Here is a 21968-nt window from a genome sequence, read left to right as displayed (position 1 = left end):
TCGGCTACAGTTTGACAACGGACACTGGTGTTAGCGTGTTAGTGCAACTGTTAGGTTCGCTTACGAAAGCCGTTGTGGCCGTTGTTTCAGCATGCTTTTCACCATGGTGTCACTCAGCATGGGTGAGAATTGCGTCGTGATATTGCTGGGAAAGAAAAGGAAGCGGTCTACACTTTTCGAATTTTGGAATCAAAGGTTTCTTTGTTTTGCTAGCTCAGATCAGCTATACTTTTTCAATTTCACTACAATAAAAATTCCGCTTCAACGGAACTTTTTCCCGCGTTGCGTCACTTTCGTTGTAGCGGGGTTCGACTGTATTGACTTTGACCAAGAGATCGGATTTGCAAAGTTCCAGAAAGTCGCCAGAAACTCCCACTGCATCATTTGCAATAATGAAAGTCTCATGCGTAAGATTTATTTCCAAGCTGCAAAGAAGGCCTGTTTAACACAAAAAAAAGAAAAAAAAAACCCACGTGACTATCCTATACATAAGCTCCGATCCTGCTCTTCTCAACCGTACTTTGAGCAAATGGAATCAGCTGCGGTCACGACTCGCCAGCTCCATTTTAGTGGTAGGCCGATAAGTTGGCAAGAGTTTCTTGACCTGCGCTCACTACTACTTGCACAATCATGTGTGCCAACTGGTTGATGCCCACGTGGCAGTGCATTACTGTGCCTTATAATACATTATTGTTTAAGGAAGAACTGTGCTATCCAAGGGTACCAAGGGTTATTGACAGAGGAAATATTCTACACAGGTTTTCAGTTTTGAATGGACTTGATGCTTTATCTTGTTGGCAGAATAGCTTGGGCGTCATCATTTGCAGAAGTGAAATTAGTGCTTCTGTCCGTGAAATTCCCTTTGTCTCTTGTTAAGGAGTTTCTTGGGCTACAATTATTTCAAACAGCGCAGAAACAGGACACAGATGAGACAACAGAAAGCAGGCGCTGCATCCCGTTTCTGTGCTGCTTGAAATAGCTGTGTACATACCGACAAGATAAATTAGACGCCATTTTGAAGCTCTTGGGCTAACAAAAAGTAGTTTCTTGTGAGTATTTTATACAATTTCACGGCCTCTTGTTAGCATTACTTCTATTAAGCCCTGTAATCTCTGCTCATACAATGCCTCTCGGGGTTCAGTAGGATTGTTAAATTAGAAACGAATACATAATGGTGTCTCACAGTTCGCCCCAAAGGGGTTAAAACACGGACAGATGTCACCCTAGCTTCTGACAAAAGTTTTTAAAGACACAAAAACGTGCCACAGAGAAAGCAGTAAAGCTCACTTGTGCGTGAATGCCTTGTCACAGATTTCACACTTGTGGGGCTTGCCAACCCGGTGGACCAACTGGTGAGCCCGCAGCTTGTCAATGCGCGGGAACGTGCAGCAGCATTGCTCGCACTTCAGTGGCCGCTTGGGTCCTCCACGGTGCACCTTGACATGCACTGCTAGCCGCTCAGCTGTCGGGAACACTCGCTCGCAGCAAGGGCACGGGTGCTCTTCCACACAGGCGCTAGGGGCCTGTTGCTCCATGAGCAAACCTGCGAAAGAGAATGGCAGAATGTGTCAAACAAAAGACGCTGAGTTCTTCGAACACTGGCTCGAAAAACGTTTCTTGGCCAATTGCTGTTGGTGCAGGTGACAAAGCTGTCCAACTTTTTAGGAAGTGAAAGCTCAAGGGCAGAGGGACAGATGAAGTTAGTAGGCACTATGCGTCTAAACTGGTCGTACAAATTGAACAGTGCAAATGCTGGCTGCTGGTGCTTCAGCTAAGACAAGAATGAGCTGTACATAGTTCAGAAGATACCATAATACATAGATTATGACACAAACAAGTAAAATGTAGGATGCAAATACGTATATAATGGCTGTGTGTGTGCATGTGTATTTGCACACATACACATGCACACACATACACACAGATAGGAATGTCTGAGGTGTGCCTGAGCACACACACTCAGACTATACCAGCAGCTAAGAACCAAGCCTTTGCTGTGTTGGCCAAGGCGATTTCATGGTTCATGCTCAGTAAGTTCTTGTGTTAAAGCTGCCTCGCTTGAATGGCTCTTATTAAGGCACCGTGCCAAAGCTCTTAAGAAAAACAGGCCTGCTGCATTTGGGGGAGGTGCTGGGGCGTGATCCAATTTATTGTTGTGAAGCTCGGCAGCTGTATTCTAATACAATTAAACCGCTTTATAAGAGACACTGATGGAACAAACAAATGGGTATAAGAGACACCAGTGTGCCGACACTGAAATGGGTGTTTATAAGAAAGCACATATGCGGTACTTTGCTTATAAGAGACATCTCATAAAGACAAGAATGGCTCCCCAGCGCATGTCGGTTGTAAAGAGGTTTAACTATCTATCAAAACAGTGACAAAAGGCACGAGCTCGTCGGAAGCTGCAACGAACCCCGCATTCTGATGTGGTAATTCAATGAGATCCTCTAATATTCTACGGCATGAACAATCACACTGTGAAATACAGGCTGGTAGAGTATGAGCATGTAAGCGCATTTAACAGACTGTGTGCAAGGTATTCGAATAACTGACTGTGTGCGCTAGCAGATCTTAAGTGATCTACATGGACCTCCTGTGGCCCAAAAACGATGCAGCAAATTTCACTGTTTAGCTGCCTTTCACAGCAACCAAAATTTGTTCTGTGTTAAACTAATTGAGCCTCAATGTTGGCTAACCCTGCCTCCATATAAGAGCTAATTAGAACAATGAGGTTTTCACAAGCTACGCTACTAGTGTAGCTTGAGAATGTGTTTACGAAGTTATGCGTGTAAACGGACTAATGCTTCTATGGCAGAAGTTGACAAACTAAGGCGCAATATAAAAGGCATGAAGAATGATACCTGTTCTGTCCAATTAAAATGCGCACAGATCGTTTTGGCGTCTCTAGCTCTAGTTAAGAGGAGCGTGTTCGATGTGAATAAAGATTCATTCTTCTTGGCACCAGACCAGTGTTCAGACACTCCTGTATTTACTGTGTCGGAATGAAGCCTTCCAGGACGTTTTCGTCTGGTCGGCTTGAACCGCACGCCGGCTTGAATTCGTGCCCTGGTTGGATAGAACAACCGCATATATCATTACCCAAAGTAAACGCTGCCACACTTGGTGTTGCCTCAGGAACATCTTCATCCTCGTCAACGTCATCATGACTTTGCACGTTCCATTAATCTTGAAACACCCCTAGCGTAGAGCCCTCCTTGAAGCTCCTAGTTAAAATTAGATTGTTTCCTTCTGAAAATGGCTCGGTGTCCGAGAGTTAGTAGATAGTCAAGTCCTCACAAGCTCCTGCACCTTGCGGTTGGGGGCGGTGGTTGATAGCCGCACTAGTCCCTTGTTTCTGCAAGTGGTCAACATGGGTGAACCACACGGGGTCTCTGATTTTCCACAAGATATGTAGATAGGCTGACTACTTGCTCGATAATTCCTTCCTGTTAAGATTCTACTTTACCTCTCACCGTCTTCACATACACTTTGTCACTGACTGAGAAGTACTCGGCCGACCCTCTTTAATTGTTGCGTCACTCAGCCTACCTTTTCTGATGCTGCAACATGTTATCCACGTAACTAGGCTTTAGTAGAGACAACTTTCACCGGACGAAACCGGTCGAATACTTCAAGAAGAGCTCAGCTGGCTTCTTTGCTCCAACTGAACTTGGTGTCTATCTGCGTAATAACAAGAAATGACAGAGATACTCTTGCATAGTACACAGTAATCCTGAAACGTCGTCAGCCAGTGCTTGCTTCAGAGGTGCTGTTTTTTGATGGTACTAACAAGCTTTTCTACAGCTCCGTTGGATGCGGCATGGTGTGGAGGCTCCTCTCATGCTTAATTTTGCGTTGTCGCAGGAACTCTTGACACTTGTCTGAGGTAAACTGAAGAGCATTATCAGTCACCAATTCTTCTGGGTAGCCACATGCTGCAAAGAGGTTGTTTAAACAGTGCATTATTTTTGCACTAGTTGTCGTAGGCAGGAAGACAACTTCGATCAATTGTGAATAGCGACGACCTCAGCAGCAGATTACAGCCATTTCTTGTGGCATAGTTGACATGAACACGTTACCAAACTCTTGTAGGATAAGGTCAGGGTTGCAATGGTCCAGCTGTTTAGGTTCAGAGCACACTTTGACAAATGTGACAGTTTCGTACTGTATCTTCAATGTCAATGTCCAGGAAAGCCATCAAACATAGGATCGAGCTAGCATCTCCATCCGTGTCATAAACGGGTGTTCGTCGTGCAGTAGGGACAGAACATCAGGTTGCAAGCTCTTGGGCACCATGACCGGATCACCCCACATATGGTAGTACTGTTTAATCGACCGTTCATCTCCGCACCTCCAAAATGCTTGCATTTCACTAGGGTACTTGGCTGACCATCCTGTGAGCATATATTTGACTACCACACTTAAAACAAGGTCACTCATCGTTTCATTTGCTGCGTCACAGTGAGTGGAGTGGCATCCAAAACGGCCAAGCACTCAGGTCTGTTGTCATGAGTTTCCACCAACAGCAGCAATCTTAATAAGGCATTAGCTACTTGCATGTTATTTCCACTGGTATAGTTCAGATTGTATTGGTACGCGGTGAGCATCATGGCCCCACCTTAAATTTTCGATGCTGCAAGCAGCGGTACTGGTTTATCTTATCCGAGCAGCGCTAGAAGGCTAACGATCCGTTCAAGGTTCAAGCACCAGCCAAACAAGTACCAGTGAAAACGTCGCAAGCCAAAAATGATGAGGAGAGCTTCTTTTTCCCTTTGTGCGTAATAGCGTTCACTCCTTGTGAATGTCCGAGAGGCAAATGCTACTGGTCTCTTGGTGCCATCGGGCATTTCGTGAAAAATCACTGCTCCAAGACCGTGGGCTGACGAATCACAGCCGAGCCCCATCTTCCTGATGTCGTAAAATGTGAGGATTTCACTGTCCCAGATTATAGTCTTAGTAGCTTCCAATGCTTGCTTGCGTTCTTTTGCCCAGCGCCACTTCTATTTTTTTTCTTAAACAGCTCATGCCGAGGTGCAGCCACTATGGCTATGTCGGCCAAACACTTCCTGTAGAAATTGAGAAGCCTCAATGTGTTCTCAATTCTGTAAGGTTCCTCGGCTCCGGAGCATCTTGAGTTGCCTTGATCTTGGTCAATATCGGGTAGAGTCCATCTCCGGAGACCTTGTGTCCTAAGTAAGTGATCGATTCGTGAAGAAATTGGCATTTCACCTTTCTAACAGTGAGGTTGATGAAGTGACCCCCTTGGCCACTGTGTTGCAGCAATTATCTGTGCTGCTTTGAGTGACAATGACATTTTCTATGTAGCACCCCACTTGGGGGATCCATTCTAGCACCTTATCCACCGTTGCTCCAAATATAGTGGGTGCACTTGCAATTCAAAATAATAGTGATTAGAACTCAAACAATCCAAGATGTGTATTCAGTCAGCAGCGGTTTTGCATTCTCTTTAAGTGGCACTAGTTGGTATGTGGAGGATAAGTATAACACATGAAACACTTTGCCACATGAAAGCATCGAGTACAAATCTTCCGCAAGAGGAAGTGGGTAGGAACCTGTTCCGCAAGAGGAAGTGGGTACCTACTTTCGCAAGAGGAAGTGGGTAGGAACACAGCGAATCATCTCGCTGTGCTCGTTGTATTCTACCTTGACTATACACCGCTTCAATGCAAGCTGGCGTAGGGTTTGAGCCGACCAGACGAAGGCGTTCAAGGTTCAGACCGACGAAGTAGAAACAGCGGCATCTGAATACGCGTGAGGTACCAGGAAGAACAAATATTTACACACATTGTAACGCGCGCCTTCTAGTTCGTGCTAGAGATTCCATAGCAACGCACCCTGCATTTCACCTGGACAGAAAACTACCTTCCATGTGCTGGTAGCCAAAAGCCCTTCGAATGTAACCTAATTGACCATAGAAGTGTGGCAGTTTGGGCTAGTTGGTACGACATGATGATAGTTATTGCGCGAGAACGGAACGACAACAAACAGCAAGAAGGACACGAACGCTCATGTCCTTCTTGTCTCTTTGTTGTCGTTCTCTTCTCGCGCCATAACTATCGTCTAATTGAGCAATGCCAAAGTTTTAATTATCTGCGCTAACTGAACATTTCTGCCCTCCATATCATTGTGAAAACAGCATACTTCTTAAACTTGAAGACAAAAGGAGTGCCACTGAACAAACCACAGTGCTGCCATTATTCAGCAGGGAATCTACGATGGAGCGACTCATCAGCTCTTTCAGTACTTGTTATCAAAACACCCCCTGCAATGGACTTCATTGAGTCATTCTGAACAAGTTGCTGAAGTGCTCCCATCTTAAAGGACCAGAAAATGTTTTTTTTTTCAAGTTTTGTCAGCGTTAAGGCTAAAGCATCATCAAACCATTCGTACCCCAAACTTATCGACATGCCGTGTACCAAGGCCACTATGGACAATTATATCACACCCTCCTTTTCAGCTCCGTCTTGCCTCAACTCAAGAGACACGCTGGAGATTGCAGAGCTCGCATGAGCATACTCAACAATTTGAGCTTTGCCCACTATAGACTTCCAAGATTGCACACTGGCCGGTTGAACACAGGAGGCTATGACACAGTGTGCCCGGCAGCACACACACAATCTGGCAACAAAGATGAAGCTCGCGGAGTGGTTGATATCAGCTCCGACAGGTGCTGCCGCCGGACCAGCCAATCTTCTGTGCATTCAACAGCCAATCATATCAGCAGCTTGGGTGATGTCACATTACCAGCGCACGTCGTTCTGCGAATGAGCGGTTGAAAATGCGTTTGGCCGAGTCACAGCAGACTGCAACAATTCACAGCTTCAGAGCGTTGTCATAAATTATACAGTTTACGCAGAGAGCTTAAATTGGGCTGTAAAAGACCTTTAGAACTTGGTCTACCAGCCTAATGTGCTTGTACAAAATCGCAAAAACCATTTCAGAGTCCCTTTAAAGCCCACCAGTATGAGTAGCTATGTCTCTCGAAATGCTGAACCCACTATCCTATCTGAACCTAGTAAGATGCCAGCTCCATTTATAAATGCCAGGCTGCCTGCTTTTACTCAACACATTCGTTAAGCGTGCTTCACATACTGTTGCAGCCTTTTAGACCACTCTCAACCCATGAAGCACCATCTGCTACCTCACATTCCATTAAACAATGTCCTGTGTTTTTTGTAGCATTTACCTACCATAAGCGCATTGCCAAGCCAACCTGCCGTATTGCTAAGCATGATGCTAACTGCTGTCACTGTTGTGGCCTGTATTTTAGGGGCGAAGCTGCGTAGGGTCGAGCTGTGTCAACTGTCGGTCGTGATGATGATTATGCTGATGACGAAGGTTAAGCCCATTTCAGACGACATACTCCCTTTCTGCCATGGAGAAAAACGATCGTGAAAGCGCTCTCATCGGCAAAAGGCCCTCGCAAAGGTGAGCCTTATGACAACCAATAAAACAACATTGTATATAACGGTCGTCGGGGGACAGAATGCCCCACTGGATTGCAAGGCGCGTTCACCATCTGAAATACGCCCCCCCCCCCCCCCAAAAGCAGGTATAACAGTCGTCATAGAATCTGGGGCTATCTCGTAATCAACGAATGGTCGACGTGCGGGCCACGATCTTCGCAGATGAATCGCGGTGCGTCTTGAACCACGATAAGGCCGCTTCGCGCATTGCTCCCCTCCTCAATGTAAGCATCGACCCGATGCTTTGTTTACGATAAATCAAAAACAAAAGGACAGCCTGTGCGAACATAAATGGCAAATAAGCGCGAATCACGTGCACATAAGCAAAACAATAGATGCGAACAGGGAGCGTCCTTTAGCGCGCATGATAGGGTTTTAAACGGGCGACGTGTACCACTTCTTGTTGTGCGTGGCGTCGTTGCGATGAGCTAGCCCCATCAAGGACCACTTCATAGTCCACTTCACCCACTTGATGGATGACTTTGTATGGGCTGAAATAACGACACATGAGTTTTTCGCTTAAACTGCGGCGGCGAATCAGCGTCCAAACCTAGACTCTGTCACCTGGCCTGTATGTTAAATCACGTCTCCGCAGGTGGTAGCGTCTTGCGTCGTTTCGCTGTTGGTCTTATATGCGCAGACGAGCAAGCTGCCGGGCTGCTTCTGCGCGCTGAAGGTAGGCGGCCACGTCTAGGTTGTTTTGATCGGTGACATTAGGCAGCATGACGTCCAGGGTAGTAACAGCATCCCTCCCGTGGACGAGATTAAATGGTGTCATTTTGGTGGTCTCCTGCACCGCAGTGTTGTAGGCAAAGACCACGTAAGGCAGAATTAAGTCCCAGGTCTTGTGTTCTGTGTCCACGTACATAGCGAGCATATCGGCAATGGTCTTGTTCAAGCGTTCCATGAGACCGTTTGTCTGTGGATGGAACGCACTTGTTCTTCGGTGATCTGTATGACTGTAATGTAAGGTTGCCTGAGTAAGATCAGCCGCAAACGCCGTTCCCCTGTCTGTTATTAGTACCTAATGTGCGCTGTGCCGGAGGAAAATGGATTCGACAAAAAATTTGGCAACTTCTACGGCTGTGGCGTTCGGAAGGACCTTAGCTTCAGCGTATCAAGTGAGGTAATCAGTGGCCACTATGATCCACTTGTTACCGGTTGTTGACGTGGGGAAAGGTCCAAGCAGGTCCATACCAATCTGTTGGAATAGTCTCGACGAGGGTTCAATTGGCTTGAGCAATCCAGCTGCTTTTGTTGGAGGTCTCTTTCGGCGCTGACATTCATGGCGACTCTTGATATACCGCGCAACATCTGAGGAGAGGCGGGGTCAGTAGTAACGCTGTTGGATTCTGTGGAGTGTGCGTGTAAAACCGAGGTGGCCGGCAGTGGGTTCATCATGTAACGCTTGTAAAATTTCTTCTCGGAGGCTGCTTGGGACGACAAGAAGGTAAGCTGCCTTATTCCGTGCGAAGTTCTTTTCAACGACCACCCCCGTTTTGTACACAAAAGGAGGATAACCCACGCTTGAACAGTGCCGGCAGTATGGAGGCCTTTCCTTCGATGTAGTTGATCAACTGTTGTAGGATCGGGTCTGAGCGCTGCTGTAATGCAAAGGTGCTGCTGCTGATAGGCCGAAGAAAGGCATCGTCGTCTTCATGACTTGGGCGTGCGCCGATAGCGGCTCTTGAGAGGCAGTCTGCGTCGGAGTGCTTACGACCAGACGTGTAGACCACCTTCACGTCAAACTACTGAAGCCGTAAGCTCTATCGAGCGAGGCGGCCAGAAGGGTCTTTCAAACTGGCCAACCAGCACCACGCATGATGGTCCGTTACAACCTTAAAGGGTCTGCCATACAGGTATGGGCGGAATTTCGAGGTGGCCCATACTATCACAAGACACTCCTTCTCAGGTGTGAAATAGTTGATTGATTGATTTGTGGGGTTTAACGTTCCAAAACCACCATATGATTATGAGAGACGCCGTAGTGGAGGGCTCCGGAAATTTTGACCACCTGGGGTTCTTTAACGTGCACCAAAATCTGAGTACACGGGCCTACAACTTTCCGCCTCCATCGGAAATGCAGCCGCTGCAGCCGGGATTTGATCCCGCGGCTTGCGGGTCAGCATCCGAGTACCTTAGCCACTAGACGGGGCAGACGTGAAATAGTTCACTTTTGCTTTCGATAGTGAGCGGCTTGCATACGCGATGACGCGCTCGCAGCCCTTGTGCTTCCAAAAGAAAATGGCACCTAAGGCAATGCTGCTGGCGCCTGTATGTATCTCAGTTTCGGCATTTTCTTCAAAGTGACGCAGCCCCAGCGGCGACTGTAAACATTGTTGAAGTTCTTTGAATGCCTCACATTGCGCAGCTTCCCATTTGAAAGGGGCGTCCAACTTTGTGAGCTGTGTCAAAGGGTCAGCAATGTGTGAGAAATTCTTGACGAACCGCCGGTAATAGGCGCACAGTCCTAAGAATCGGCGCACTGCTCTCTTATCTTGGGGCTGAGGAAACTGTGCGATAGCGGCTGTCTTTTCAGGATCTGGTCGTACACCATCTTTGCTTATAATATGGCCAAGGAACTGTAGTTCTTCATAGGCAAAATGGCATTTTTTTTGCTTCAGTGTCAGCCCTGATGACTCCATTGCGTCCAGTACCGTCCGGAGCCTTTTCAGGTGGTCGCTAAAGTTGGAGGCGAAGACGATCAGATCGTCCAGGTAGACGAGACATATTTGCCACTTGAGGCCTGCCAGTACTGTGTCCATTAGACGCTGGAAGGTTCCTCAGCGGAACAAAGTCCCAATGGCATCACTTTGAGCTGATACAATCCATCCAGAGTGATGAAGGCGGTCTTTTCTCGGTCTCTTTCATCCAACTGAATTTGCCAATACCCTGTCTTCAGATCAATAGACGAGAAGTACTTTGCATCACTAAGACGATCTAGACTATCGTCGATCCTTGGTAAAGGGTACACGTCCTTCTTGGTTAGACTATTCAACCATCGGTAATCGACCAAAACCGAAGGCTTCAGTCTTTCTTTTTGACAAGGATGACGGGTGCTGCCCATGGGCTTTTCGATGGCTGAATTACATCATCCTGTAACATTTCCTCAACTTGCTCTCGGATGGCCTGGCGTTCACGTGCCAACACACGATAAGGGCTTTGATGGAGAGGGCGGATGTCTTCTTGTGTTATGATTCGATGCTTTGCGAGAGAAGTTGGTCGGACCTGTGAAGAAGTGGCGAAACAGTCGTCATAACGTTGAAGAAGGTTCTGGAGCAGTTGCTCCTTGCATTGAGGCAAGGAAGGGTTAATGTATAATGACAGCTGCGAGTTGTGGGTCTGTGGGGTGATGATCGCTGGATTCGAAAGGGCGAGGGTGTCACTGACTTCAGCAATTTCATCGAGAAAGGCAATGGTCGTGCCTTTGGCCCTGTGACGGTGTTCTTGGCTGAAATTTGTTAGCAGCACTGGGCCCTGTCCATTTCGGAAGACCGCAATGCCTCTTGCGATTGCGATATCACGGCCAAGCAAAAGCTGTATGTTACCTTCGATGACGCCATGAGCATTTTCGGCAGTACCAGTGGTTACGGTGATTAGGGTGATTGAGCGTGGTGGGACGCTCACGTCATTCTCGAGCACACGGAGCGCTGCGCGATTATGTGGTGCCGAGTATGAATTTATGGCTTCATCTAAGGAAAGTTTGATGGATCTGGACGTCAGGTCGATAACCGCATGATGTCGAGTCAAGAAGTACATGCCGAGAATGACGTCACGGGAGCACTGTAGGAGCACCAAGAAAGTCGCAAGGTATGTGTGACCACCGAATGTCACTCTTGCAGTACATCTCCCCGATGGGGTGACAAGGTGGCCTCCCGCTGTGCGGATCTGCGGGCCGTCCCAAGCCGTCTTAACTTGCTTCAGTTGTGCTGTCAATGGCCCGCTGATGACCGAGTAGTGAGCCCCTGTGTCAATCAAGGCAGTTACCGGGTGGCCGTCAATAGATTCTTCAAAATCGGTGACACGTGGGCTGGAGTTGCACATTGGTTTTGGGTTCGGGTCACGACTTCGTCTTGTTGCTTCGTTTTGCTTCGTCTCGCAGCTTGGGTTGTTGTGCATTGTATTCGTCGTAGATGATGTGCTGTCGTCATATATGGTCGTCGGTGGAGGGTCTTCAGCTTTTCCTCTTGAAGCAACCTCACCTCCAAAGGTTGCTGGTTTTAGTTTCCCCTACGGGGGGTTTGGGGACCTTCTTCGTTCGTTGTCGCTGCGGTTCGGTGACGCAAAGCGTGGAGATGGCGGTGATGGAGAATGACTGGACAAGTACTCTGTATGGCGCAAGTAGTCTTCGATTGCCGGAGGTCGTTGTCCAGGGCGTGGCCGTGGTGCCCGAGATGAGAAGCCATGCAGTCCCATCCGCCTGTAGGGGCAGTGTCGAAGAATGTGGCCGGCCTCACCGCAGTGAAAGCATAGGGGACGGTCGTAGGGAGTTCTGCAGGTGTCGCATTTTCTTGGGCTCGGGAGTCTCTCATACGTAGAATGGGCGGGGAAGGGCAGACGACTACTTAGGGCTGCAGGGTACCGTCAAGGACTGGGCTCATTTCGTCGGGGTGGCCTAGTGTTCACAGTTGCGGCGTAAGTCGTGAAGACGTCGTCGCTGATGAAGAGCCAAGCACCTGCTGGACTTCATCACGCACTGTGTTCAAGACAGATGCTGCCTGGGGGTGCTGGGGGGAAGAAGGTAGCAATCAAACGTAGTTCTTCTTTAACCACTTCTCGAATAGCTTCATTTGTGGTTAGCCCACCTCTGATCGGTTTCGAGTAAAGCGAGCTGAGCTGAAACGGGCGGGTGTATTGCCGAGTCCGGGTGTCCAGGATCCTTTCTATGGTGTGCGCTTCTTCAGTAAATTCGGCGACTGTTTTGGGGGGTTTCTTATGAGGCCAGCGAAAAGCGACTCCTTCACTTCTCGCATTAGGTATCCGACCTGTTTGTCTTTGGTCATGTCTTGGTCTGCTCGCCGAAAAAGATGTTTCGTTCGTTCGACGTTCACGTTTAGGGTCTCATTCGGCTGCTGGGCCCTCAATTCTAGCAACAGCTGGGCCCTTTCCTTTCGCATGATGCTGAGCACCTCATTCTTCAGAAATTTCCAGGCGGTCAGCGTCGTCTTATGGTTTTCATACCACGTTCTGGCGGGGCTGTCCAGGGAAAAGTAAACGTATTGCAGCTTCATTTTTTTATGGTAGCCACGCGCTCGAATTGGTCGAGCCATTCTTCTGGGTCTTCAGCGGCATAACCATAGAAAGTTGGAGGCACCGGCGACTGCTGCAGAATTACAGGGGTGGGTGATTGCGGGTTGCTCATGATGGCTGTGGAAGCGTTCTTTCGTGGTCGCGTGGGGTGCGGTAGCAGTCCCAGCTCAGGTGGCAGGCTTTGGAGGCAGCGGCTGCTTCGAGTATCCGTGTCTTCAGCGTCCTTGTTCTCTGCAGTGGCTGTTTTAAGGTGGTTCTTGTGCATACCCAGCACCTCCACCAGATGTCACGTAAGAGTGAGGGTAGCCCGAAGACAGGAGACTAGGAGGCTCGTAGAAATCGAACGGAATCCGTTTATTTCGCGGACTTGCTCCCACTAAAGAAAAATATACACATCGGCTTAGCGGGTAGTGAACAGCGTGTTCGACGGCCGTCAGGGGACAGAATGCTCCACTGAATTGCAAGGAGCGTTCACCATCCGAGATACCCCCCCCCCCCCCCCCCAAAAGCAGGTATAACAGTCGTCGTAGAATGTGGGGCTATCTCGTAATCAACGAATGGTCGACGTGCGGGCCACGATCTTCACAGATGAATCGCAGTGCGTCTTGGACCACGATAAGGCCGCAGGCCGGCGATATCGGCATGTGCAACACTATCAGCAATACGCTTCACGGCATTATTTCCCTGGGGTCCACTACTTGATGCTGACAATAGCCTTAAAAAAAATACAGGGGAGAACAGTATTATGAAAGAGAGCAGGGGGTGGATTTTCAAACATCTTGAAATACAAGGGTGCAAACCACAGAAATGAATTTTATCCAGTGATGCATGTGCACAACTCATACCCCATGTGGATATACGAAAGAAAACGCTATGTTTTTTTTTTAATTATAGCTTGGGCAAAAATTTCTAACAATCTTTTGAGCTGTCAAATGAATAGATCTATTGGTCATACAAAAAGTTGATGGTGACTGCTTTTTTTTGGAGGGAAAGTACTGAAATTGGAACTTTTTGGTGCGACGTCACCTGAGCTACCAGTTCAATGGAGTGAACATTAAAGCTAACTAAAGTGCAGCGTAACGGGTAATAAGGTCACACATGCAAAACACAGTTAAATCGTATTTCTTAAGGTAAGGGAAAGCATCCAAGGTTAAAGCAATGAAACCCAATTTTCTATCGTAATCTGCATTATGTGCATTAATTCTTGTGCATTCACAAATAAGCAGGCAGAATCTCAGGGTATTTAGTCGAGCACTCCGTTTATAACTAAATATCTTCACAAAAACGCGAGAAGTCTCAGGGTTGGGCAACACTAGCACCCTGACGTAGCAAGCAGCTAGCAGAGCAAACGTCTACCTTCTAGCAAACAATATTGTTCCTGGGTCAGCTGTGAATGAAAACGAAATATTTTAGCTTCTTTCAGGTTGGCTCTAAACTGAATGATTTGCAATAGCTGAAACTTTATTAGAAGGAAATGGCTCTAAAATTTCTGCACACGACATCACATGCGCCATGGAAAAATAGCATTCATCAGCATTGGGTCCGATTTGGCTGGCAAACTCTATGGTTTGTTCCTGCAATTAAAAATTATTTTACAGCCCAGTATTCATATGCCACCCCCTTCCATAACAGTAATATAGACCAGCTACTTCCAGTTTTTTGCTGAAAACCACAAACTCTTGGGCGACTATGTTAGGGCTGCTTTAAAAAAAATTGGGGGACCCTTCAGCTTCGCCTTTAAGAGATGAATGTGATAGCGACATCCTGTCCCTAGTGCGTACTTTAACCACTTACTACATACTTTTTATTCTGTCATGTTAGTCAAGAAGTTTAAACTGTAGATTACTACAGTGTAATCGATAAAGTTGTAGGTGGCTAGTGGCTGTAAAGCTTTTGCACGTGGCTTCGTCCTGTGTGATAGCAGGTAGCATGCTTTAAACCACGAGCAATTATGCCAATAATGCCAAACGCGAGAAGTTCTCGAACTTTCTTTGCACCCGCTACATAGTGTTAACAAACAGGGTCAGTAATGTGTGTGCCTTTTGGAATGGGTGCGTCTTAGGTAACGTGATTCAGCTCAGGTAACGTGATGGCTGGCTAGGAGCACTGACACAAAAATATAGAACTTTTTTTGTTGTTGCAGTAGGCAGCTCGTGACCCACTTATTATGGCTGGACACCTTTCACCTTTTAAGAGCCCCCAGTAGCAGTTTCGGTTTCAGTGAGCACCGAGCTGGGCAAAAGCAGCTTCGTTATCAAGGTAACAGCCCGCCACTTAACCATGCAAAACTATAACATGGGCACCACGCGCAAAAGCGTGCGCAAGCAGGGGAAACACTGGTGTCCAGAACAGCCAGCACATGCAAAGTCGCAGAGACAGATAAATAAATCATAGGTAGGACAAGCGTAACGTGTGTGCCGAGCAAACAGCGAATACAAACTCATGAAGCAGGTTTGTTTACGCTGAGGCAGTATTGATGTCGGCATTGCGAGAGCAACCGCATCTCACTCAGTTGTGCGGCATGCACATTAAAAGTGATTTTAGACATGTTCTAGGCTACATTTGCCCTAGATATTTCATAGCTATTGTATTTGTCTCTAGATAAATTTATCTAATCTTCTCACCTTCAAAATTTTGTGTCAGGGCTCCTCTAGCCCACAAAGTTGTTATGATAATCACATGTACTGACTGGACACGCATTTGGTAGGCCTCCCTGCCTTTCACTCCTTCTCTTTTCCTCCTCACATCTAAAAATGGTGAGGGAGATTTTGCAGATTACCTGTATTTGGCATTGTATCCACTCCCATGTATGGGTGCTGGCAAAAATATTACCAACTTCTGAGGATTGTTGATTAGCATGTTGCCAATGGAACGCACAGCATCTGAGTGTGTAAAGTAGTAAATGTATATTTAGGCAACACAACTGTAAAACACAATCATTGTCTTGGAATTACTTTTCATTAAACGACTCCGCAGGATACTTTTGGCGTCGACTTCGACCGATTGGCCAATACCACGGGAGTGACTGGAAGAGGAGGAAATGCTTTAATTGCTAAGGAAATAACCAGCAAATGCGGCATCTGTAAACTGATCTGCAAAGAAAAACTGTAGATCTGAAACAACAGTCAGAGAAAAAAAGCATACAAAAAAGCCATGATCAACCCGAAGCCAACCACATCATCACAACGTGCACGGTCACAAGTTGATTTGAGCATTGTGAGCTCAACAGGTATCGTGGCTGCCGCAGGATGCAATTTATAGCGCTAGAATCATGTACAGCATAGAACTACACTATAGTCTAGTGCACTTTCTGTCACATTGAAAAAAAGCAATGCATTCAAAAAAAAAAAAACCCCAAAGTACTCAAGGTCACGATGTGTGCTAGCAAACGGATATAGCTTCTTGCCCCTTGTCGTCCCCCTCCCTGCACAGCTTTCAGCGCACTTGCTGGAACAAAAGAAAAAAAAGCACTCAAAACATGAAATAAATGCCTGCAACACCATGGGCACTCAAGAGATTTTAAACAATTTTAAGGCAGTTGATTACATAGGCAATAAACTATTTTAATGTGTTCACTCTTTGATTACTAAATACTCAAAGCAGTGTCGCAGCCCCACTTTATTGAATAGACACTACAGTTAAAACAGTCACAATAACATGTACCAAATAGTTTTCTTTATTCAGGTAACGTGAAAGATTAAGCTGATACTAAAAGTGATGTGGGCAGCAGCAGTCAAGGTGACTGTCAAATAAAGTCAGTAAAGAGTGTTCTCTTTGGCACGTGCTTTTGTGTATCAAATACTACTACATAGCATGAGAACAGGTATTTAACACTTAATCAAAGAGCTACTGCAAAGTACATTTTTAGTACTCTAAATTGCACTTATATATAATCCTGACTTAGACAATGCCGATCTCCAGAGTAGAATTCATTTTGTGTGTGCCTGTAAGCTAAAACAGCAACACACTTCAAGACACATGTGGAGAACGCATTCTTCGAAGCATGAAGAAAGCTTGAGCGCGCCCATAAAAATTGACTGAGCAAATTTTTCTGAAGCGTGAACATTTCACATGGCAAGAATTGAAAAAATTTTAATTTCATAATTCAGCTCTAAAGCATGTTCCTTAGTCATTTATGTTTCCTCATTAGAAAATTTAGTGGTAGGGTGTGGTATTCTGTACGGAACTGCCTCAACCTGCTATAAGGCATCAGCCACTTGTGCCAAAGGGGCATCTTGATTGTGAAAATAAACTATACTTTGTATGATGTATAAGAGACAGAGACTGATACACAAACTGACCATCCAAGAGATGTGTTTTCGACACTGCCTAGCTAGCCCCTTAACATGCAGAAATGCACCAAAACCCCCTAATTAAGTTCTTGAGAGTATGAAGTTGGGCATGTTGATAATGCATATTTGATCATGTAGCACATAAATTTTACACAAGACTAGAGAAGGAAAGAAGAGGAGCTTTATCTCTAGCGTTCATCATCGTCCCTTCTTTTGTGTCAAATTTATGTGCTACGTGATCGGTTAGGGTCCCTACCATCAGGGATTTTGCAGGACTGACCCTCATTTTAGAGTGGAGTCCCCATTTTTACACTGGGTCAATGATATGTCCCGTATTGAAGCATGCTGGGTGTTCTGCAGAAAATAGTAGTGCCAAGTGCATTTACCATGGGCCATGGCATAGGCTGCAGCCAAACCTCTTGAAACTAGTTGAAGTCTTATCTTCAGTCCGTCAGCAACATTCATATTAAGGGGGTGTTCTTTTTAGTGAAGCGTTACAGTATAACCGATGAGATAAAGCTGAACTTGCTGCATGAAGTAGAACTTTTCCTAAAAGCTAGATCATATTCTACTGCCTTCATCAACATCACAATTATATGACAACATATATTGAAGCAAGATCATGCTCCAGAGGCTTTGAGAAGTCACTTGAAGCACAGCTTTGAGAGGTTGAAACAGTTAAGGAGACTGGCTGCGAATAAGAAAATAAAAACTAGCTGTTGTAGAAACGTAGTACCCCCCTCTACCTTTGCTCAGACTTCCTTCAAGAGGAGCTGGTAATCTTACATAATGTGGCTAGAAAAAATACAACCTTTGTTAGCCTTAGTCCACTTGTCCCCACGCCAAGACAAAGTACAAATACAGTTTCTTGTTTTTGTGATGTAACCTTCGTTGCTGAATATAATTTGTACTCCATAGAACTTGCTGTTTAACAAGTTTGTATTTTTGAATCCCACAAGCTACCCACCATAGTGGTGCAGGGTGCTTGACAGCTGATTTAAAGGCTGTGGGGTGGAATCCCAGCTGTGGCAGCCACAATCTCAAAGGAAGAGTGGTTAAGGCTCACATACTTGGACTGAGGAAAAGAACCCAGTATGGTAGCAATTTCGAGAGCCCTTCCCTAAAACATTAATAATCGTATAATGATTTTTTGACATAAAGCACTTCTACAAGTTCCTAAACATGAACTGTTGCTGCAATGAAGAAACACAGCAAAGACACCATGCTTTCTCTGAGAAGTCCCACAGTCCACTAATGTGCAAGGAATAGTTAATAAGTCTGGTAATAGCATAGTCACAAGACCTGAAATAACTTTTACGAAAAAATAATAAAAAATATTACTACAATTTTCCCGAAAATATCTGTTGAAGTTGTTGGTAGCAATTAAATCGAACAAATTTGTGGAAACACTTGTAATCGAACCATGCGTTACTTTCCTCTAGCATGGTTTAGATGCTATATTTCTGAACTTGATCATTATGAGAACATACAATAATGCCAAGAAAAGTACACGGGATGGTATTTGTAACAATGATAATATAAATGCGAAGAAAGTAAAGTGGGCGCAAACATATAGCTTGCCACCGGCAGGGACCAAACCTGCAACCTCCGAATTCGAAGATTGCACCTTGTGATACACACATTCGATCACACAACGCTGCCACAACTTAGAATTTCGTAGATGGTGCACATAAGTATCATCAAAGTTTTCAATTTTGACGTGAATATATTTTAACACACGCTACGTGCATTTATATACCGGTTAAGTCACCCATGCGGCTTTACTCTTGCCAGTGCTCCGAATAGCGTTCGCAAGAACTAGGTTAGCGCAGTACAGCGTCCTTTGAGGTGCTCCTCGCAAATAGTTACCCTAAAAGTGACCCGAGAGAATTTGTCCACAGTTCGGTGCGAATGAAACTCACAGCAATCTAGCTGCGGGCAGCACCGGCGCGAAAAGTAGCGTCAACTCCCATGACAGGACCCGAAAAACCCAAACGACAGCAAACGCAGCGCTTACGCTAGTCATAAACTAAACTGCGACAACGAAACACGCGTTCGGCGAATGGTTTCAATGGGAACACAGAGTGAAGCTCACGTGGCACTCATGAATGATAAGTGGCACAGCGATGAGTTAGGCAACGCTGGCTTCGTCACTGTGCTTTCGAAGAATGGAACGCAAACTCACCTCACGCGAATGTTGTAGGTAAGTGGTCGACTGCATGCTCGTTGTCTTCGTCTTGTAGAGCTTCTTGCCCGGATACAAGGCTTCCGCAGCAACATGCACTGATGTGGGATCTCACGCGAGCACACAAACGCAAGCGTGCAACAACAACCGCGATACTCAAAAGTTCAACGGTTCAACGGGGGCGAAATGATGCTCGACGTGTGAAGACAAAAAAAAAAAATTATAAAAAGGCCTGAAAACCTAGTTTCGGTTCCGTTTTCAAACACAATATGCTTAACTACACAAAGCTTGTACAAACTATTGCCCTACAAAAAGTAACAATTACTACACCAAACAAGAAAATACTATGTTTTGAGAGTTGTTTTTTGAGTTGGCACACAAATATCTAAAAACATTGTTCACTGCATGGTTCAACGTTTCTAGAACTAGGCAAGTTGCAAAACTGAGCAATGTTGTGCGGTGCCGCCGCTTTCAGCCACTAATGTGGCGCTGCTGTCGCATCCGGATTCCCTCACTAGGGTGGCTAGAATGGGCACCCTACCCTCATTGCATGCTCGCTCGTGTCACTCTCGTAACCTCCATCTGCTGTGCATGTTGCAGTGCGTCGCTAGTCGTGGAGACTTCTTTCTGCGTGAACAGTTTTGTGCTTCAGCGTGCTCTGTTCTGCTTTGTATATGTTGCGTGTTTTCATCATGTTCACATGTTGCGCTCTCGACTGTACGAGTGGCTACAGGCAATGAGAGACACCACGATATTTATTTTGTGCCCCGCGCGCGTGTACCTGAGCAGCGAGAGGCATGGGACCACGCTATTCCTCATGCGGATAGGAAAATGCCCAGCACATCACGTGTGTATGATACGCACTTTCATGAGGAAGACATCCCGAAGACTCTCCCTCACAACATCAATTGTAAGAAGGTATGAATCGCCAGAGGAAAGTGGGACCTCGTCGAAGGGTGCGTTACATGAATATGTAACGTGCGTTACATGAAGCACTGCTCGAAGACGGTGAAATAAGTTCCAACATGCCATCAACGAGTGGCGTCATAATTTCGCTTCAAGACTTAGAAAACGTTTGTTTGCATGCTGGCGGAAAGTTGTTGAGAATAGCAACACAAGATGTCCTGTGGCGTTTTTAGTGCTCAAAGAAGAAAAAAGAGCGCTATTTGTGGAGAAATGCGTAGTCGTCGCAGAAGACATAACAGTCACCATTAGCAGCCATAACCATCGCTTAGCCAAGTCGCCCGGCAATGCAGATACCATTACACGATTGCCCGAACGTCTGGAGGACATAGAAAAGCTCAACGTGTGTTCGTGCAACGCCTCCTAGATCTCCCTTGCCTGTCTGATTATCAGTGGTCACTTAAAAAACGGTGGTCGTTGGAACTATGGTGGTGGCGCTTCTCAAATAGGGGTACCTTCAAAAAGGTTTTTACGTTTTTGAAGCTTACATTCAACATAAATAAAGTTAAAATATTTTAAAAAAGCGTAAATGGAATTATAATTAACCTTACGTAAGTAACACCGTCATTCAGGAAGCAACTTTTCCAATACAAGGCATAGCCTCTAAAATACGTAGCAACCGCCAAAACTGCTAATTTCAAAGGCCATGTACAAAGACTTCTACTCCTACGTAGGCAGCGCCTCCATAGATGACGGGCGTTTCGCCCTCATCCGGCATGCAAAAGATATCTAGGAGGCGTTGGTTCGTGTTGTCCCAATGCGTCAGCAGGCAGCCTCGTGAGTAATGATTACGAAGTGCTCACCGATACGCTAAAGAGCGGTATGTGCTCGAAGCTTTGGCCTCAGCTATGTTAACAAGTTTAATTAGAGTAACTCAAGAAGAAGCAGAGGGAAGACATGCCTAAGAAAAGCGCCGCACGCGCAGTTTTTTGACGGCCTAAGTTGCGGAACAATGTGACCGTGACATGAAAAAGAAAAAAAAAAGTGGACGAGAGAACCAGACAGTAACCACGGGATTGCGCCACATAGATATAATTTATTTTAAGGCGCAAAAAACACAGCCACAAGAGAGGATGCAAGACATTGTAATTGAGTTTTTCACGCCTAAATAATATTGCCAACGTACACCAACTAGTAACTGACAGACTTGTATGATATGCTATCAAGCATCCTTTATTGTGGGCAGTTCATAAAGCCATAATTATACTGTATTTGCATTACACTGCTATATATTACGCAGTATTACGTTTCTGTGGCAGCACAACGAAAAATCCCGATAATATACTGTTGGCAAAATCCCTTTCAGGATGGCCGTCACGGCGTCGTGCCACGACGGCTGCGCGTTTTCGTCTGCTAGCGGAAGCTTGTTGCACCACCAAACCAGGCGTTGTCTATAGGCGCCGTGTGACAGGTTGTCTGACGCGGGGAGCTCTGCAACTACCTAGTTCACGTTGACCGGGGTAGGGCGGCTAGAATTGAACAGTCTGAAAACCGGCCACTCCAAAGTTTCTCCCACTCGCGAGCTTGCAGCGGTGCCGCTGTAGTCGGAGGCACTGCCAGCTTTCTCCGTTGAAATTAACCCGCGATGGTCGTTTCGAGTTTTTCGTCAGTACAAGAGTTTTGTCAAAGTAAATATCAAACAGCAATTTCACCTAATATTAATATTACTCGCATCTTTCGCTGAAAGATTATTTCATTAGAACAAAGTTTTTGACGGAGCGTCATTCCGACAGCACCACTCTTTATATGCTTAGGGAAACCAAAATGGTTCTATTTTCTATAATATTG

At 46.0% G+C, this 21968-nt stretch overlaps 1 protein-coding gene across 1 annotated transcript in view; it reads right to left on the bottom strand.

Moving 5' to 3' along the window:
* Positions 1–19493, bottom strand: part of LOC119170856 (uncharacterized) — a 43415-nt gene extending 23922 nt beyond the window's left edge. Inside the window, exons 1-2 of the mRNA XM_037422137.2 lie at positions 19218–19493; positions 1288–1543 (exon numbers count right to left, since the gene is read on the bottom strand). Of these exons, the coding sequence (XP_037278034.2) occupies positions 1288–1535 (248 nt within the window). The 5' untranslated portion in view covers positions 1536–1543; positions 19218–19493. The remainder of the gene's footprint in view (positions 1–1287; positions 1544–19217) is intronic.
* Positions 19494–21968: the final 2475 nt, after the last annotated feature.

This window comes from Rhipicephalus microplus, chromosome 2 (genome assembly GCF_043290135.1).
Source record: "Rhipicephalus microplus isolate Deutch F79 chromosome 2, USDA_Rmic, whole genome shotgun sequence".
NCBI lineage: Eukaryota > Metazoa > Arthropoda > Arachnida > Ixodida > Ixodidae > Rhipicephalus > Rhipicephalus microplus.
Note: the sequence above shows the minus strand (reverse complement) of the source record. Positions and strands in the feature narration are given on the sequence as shown.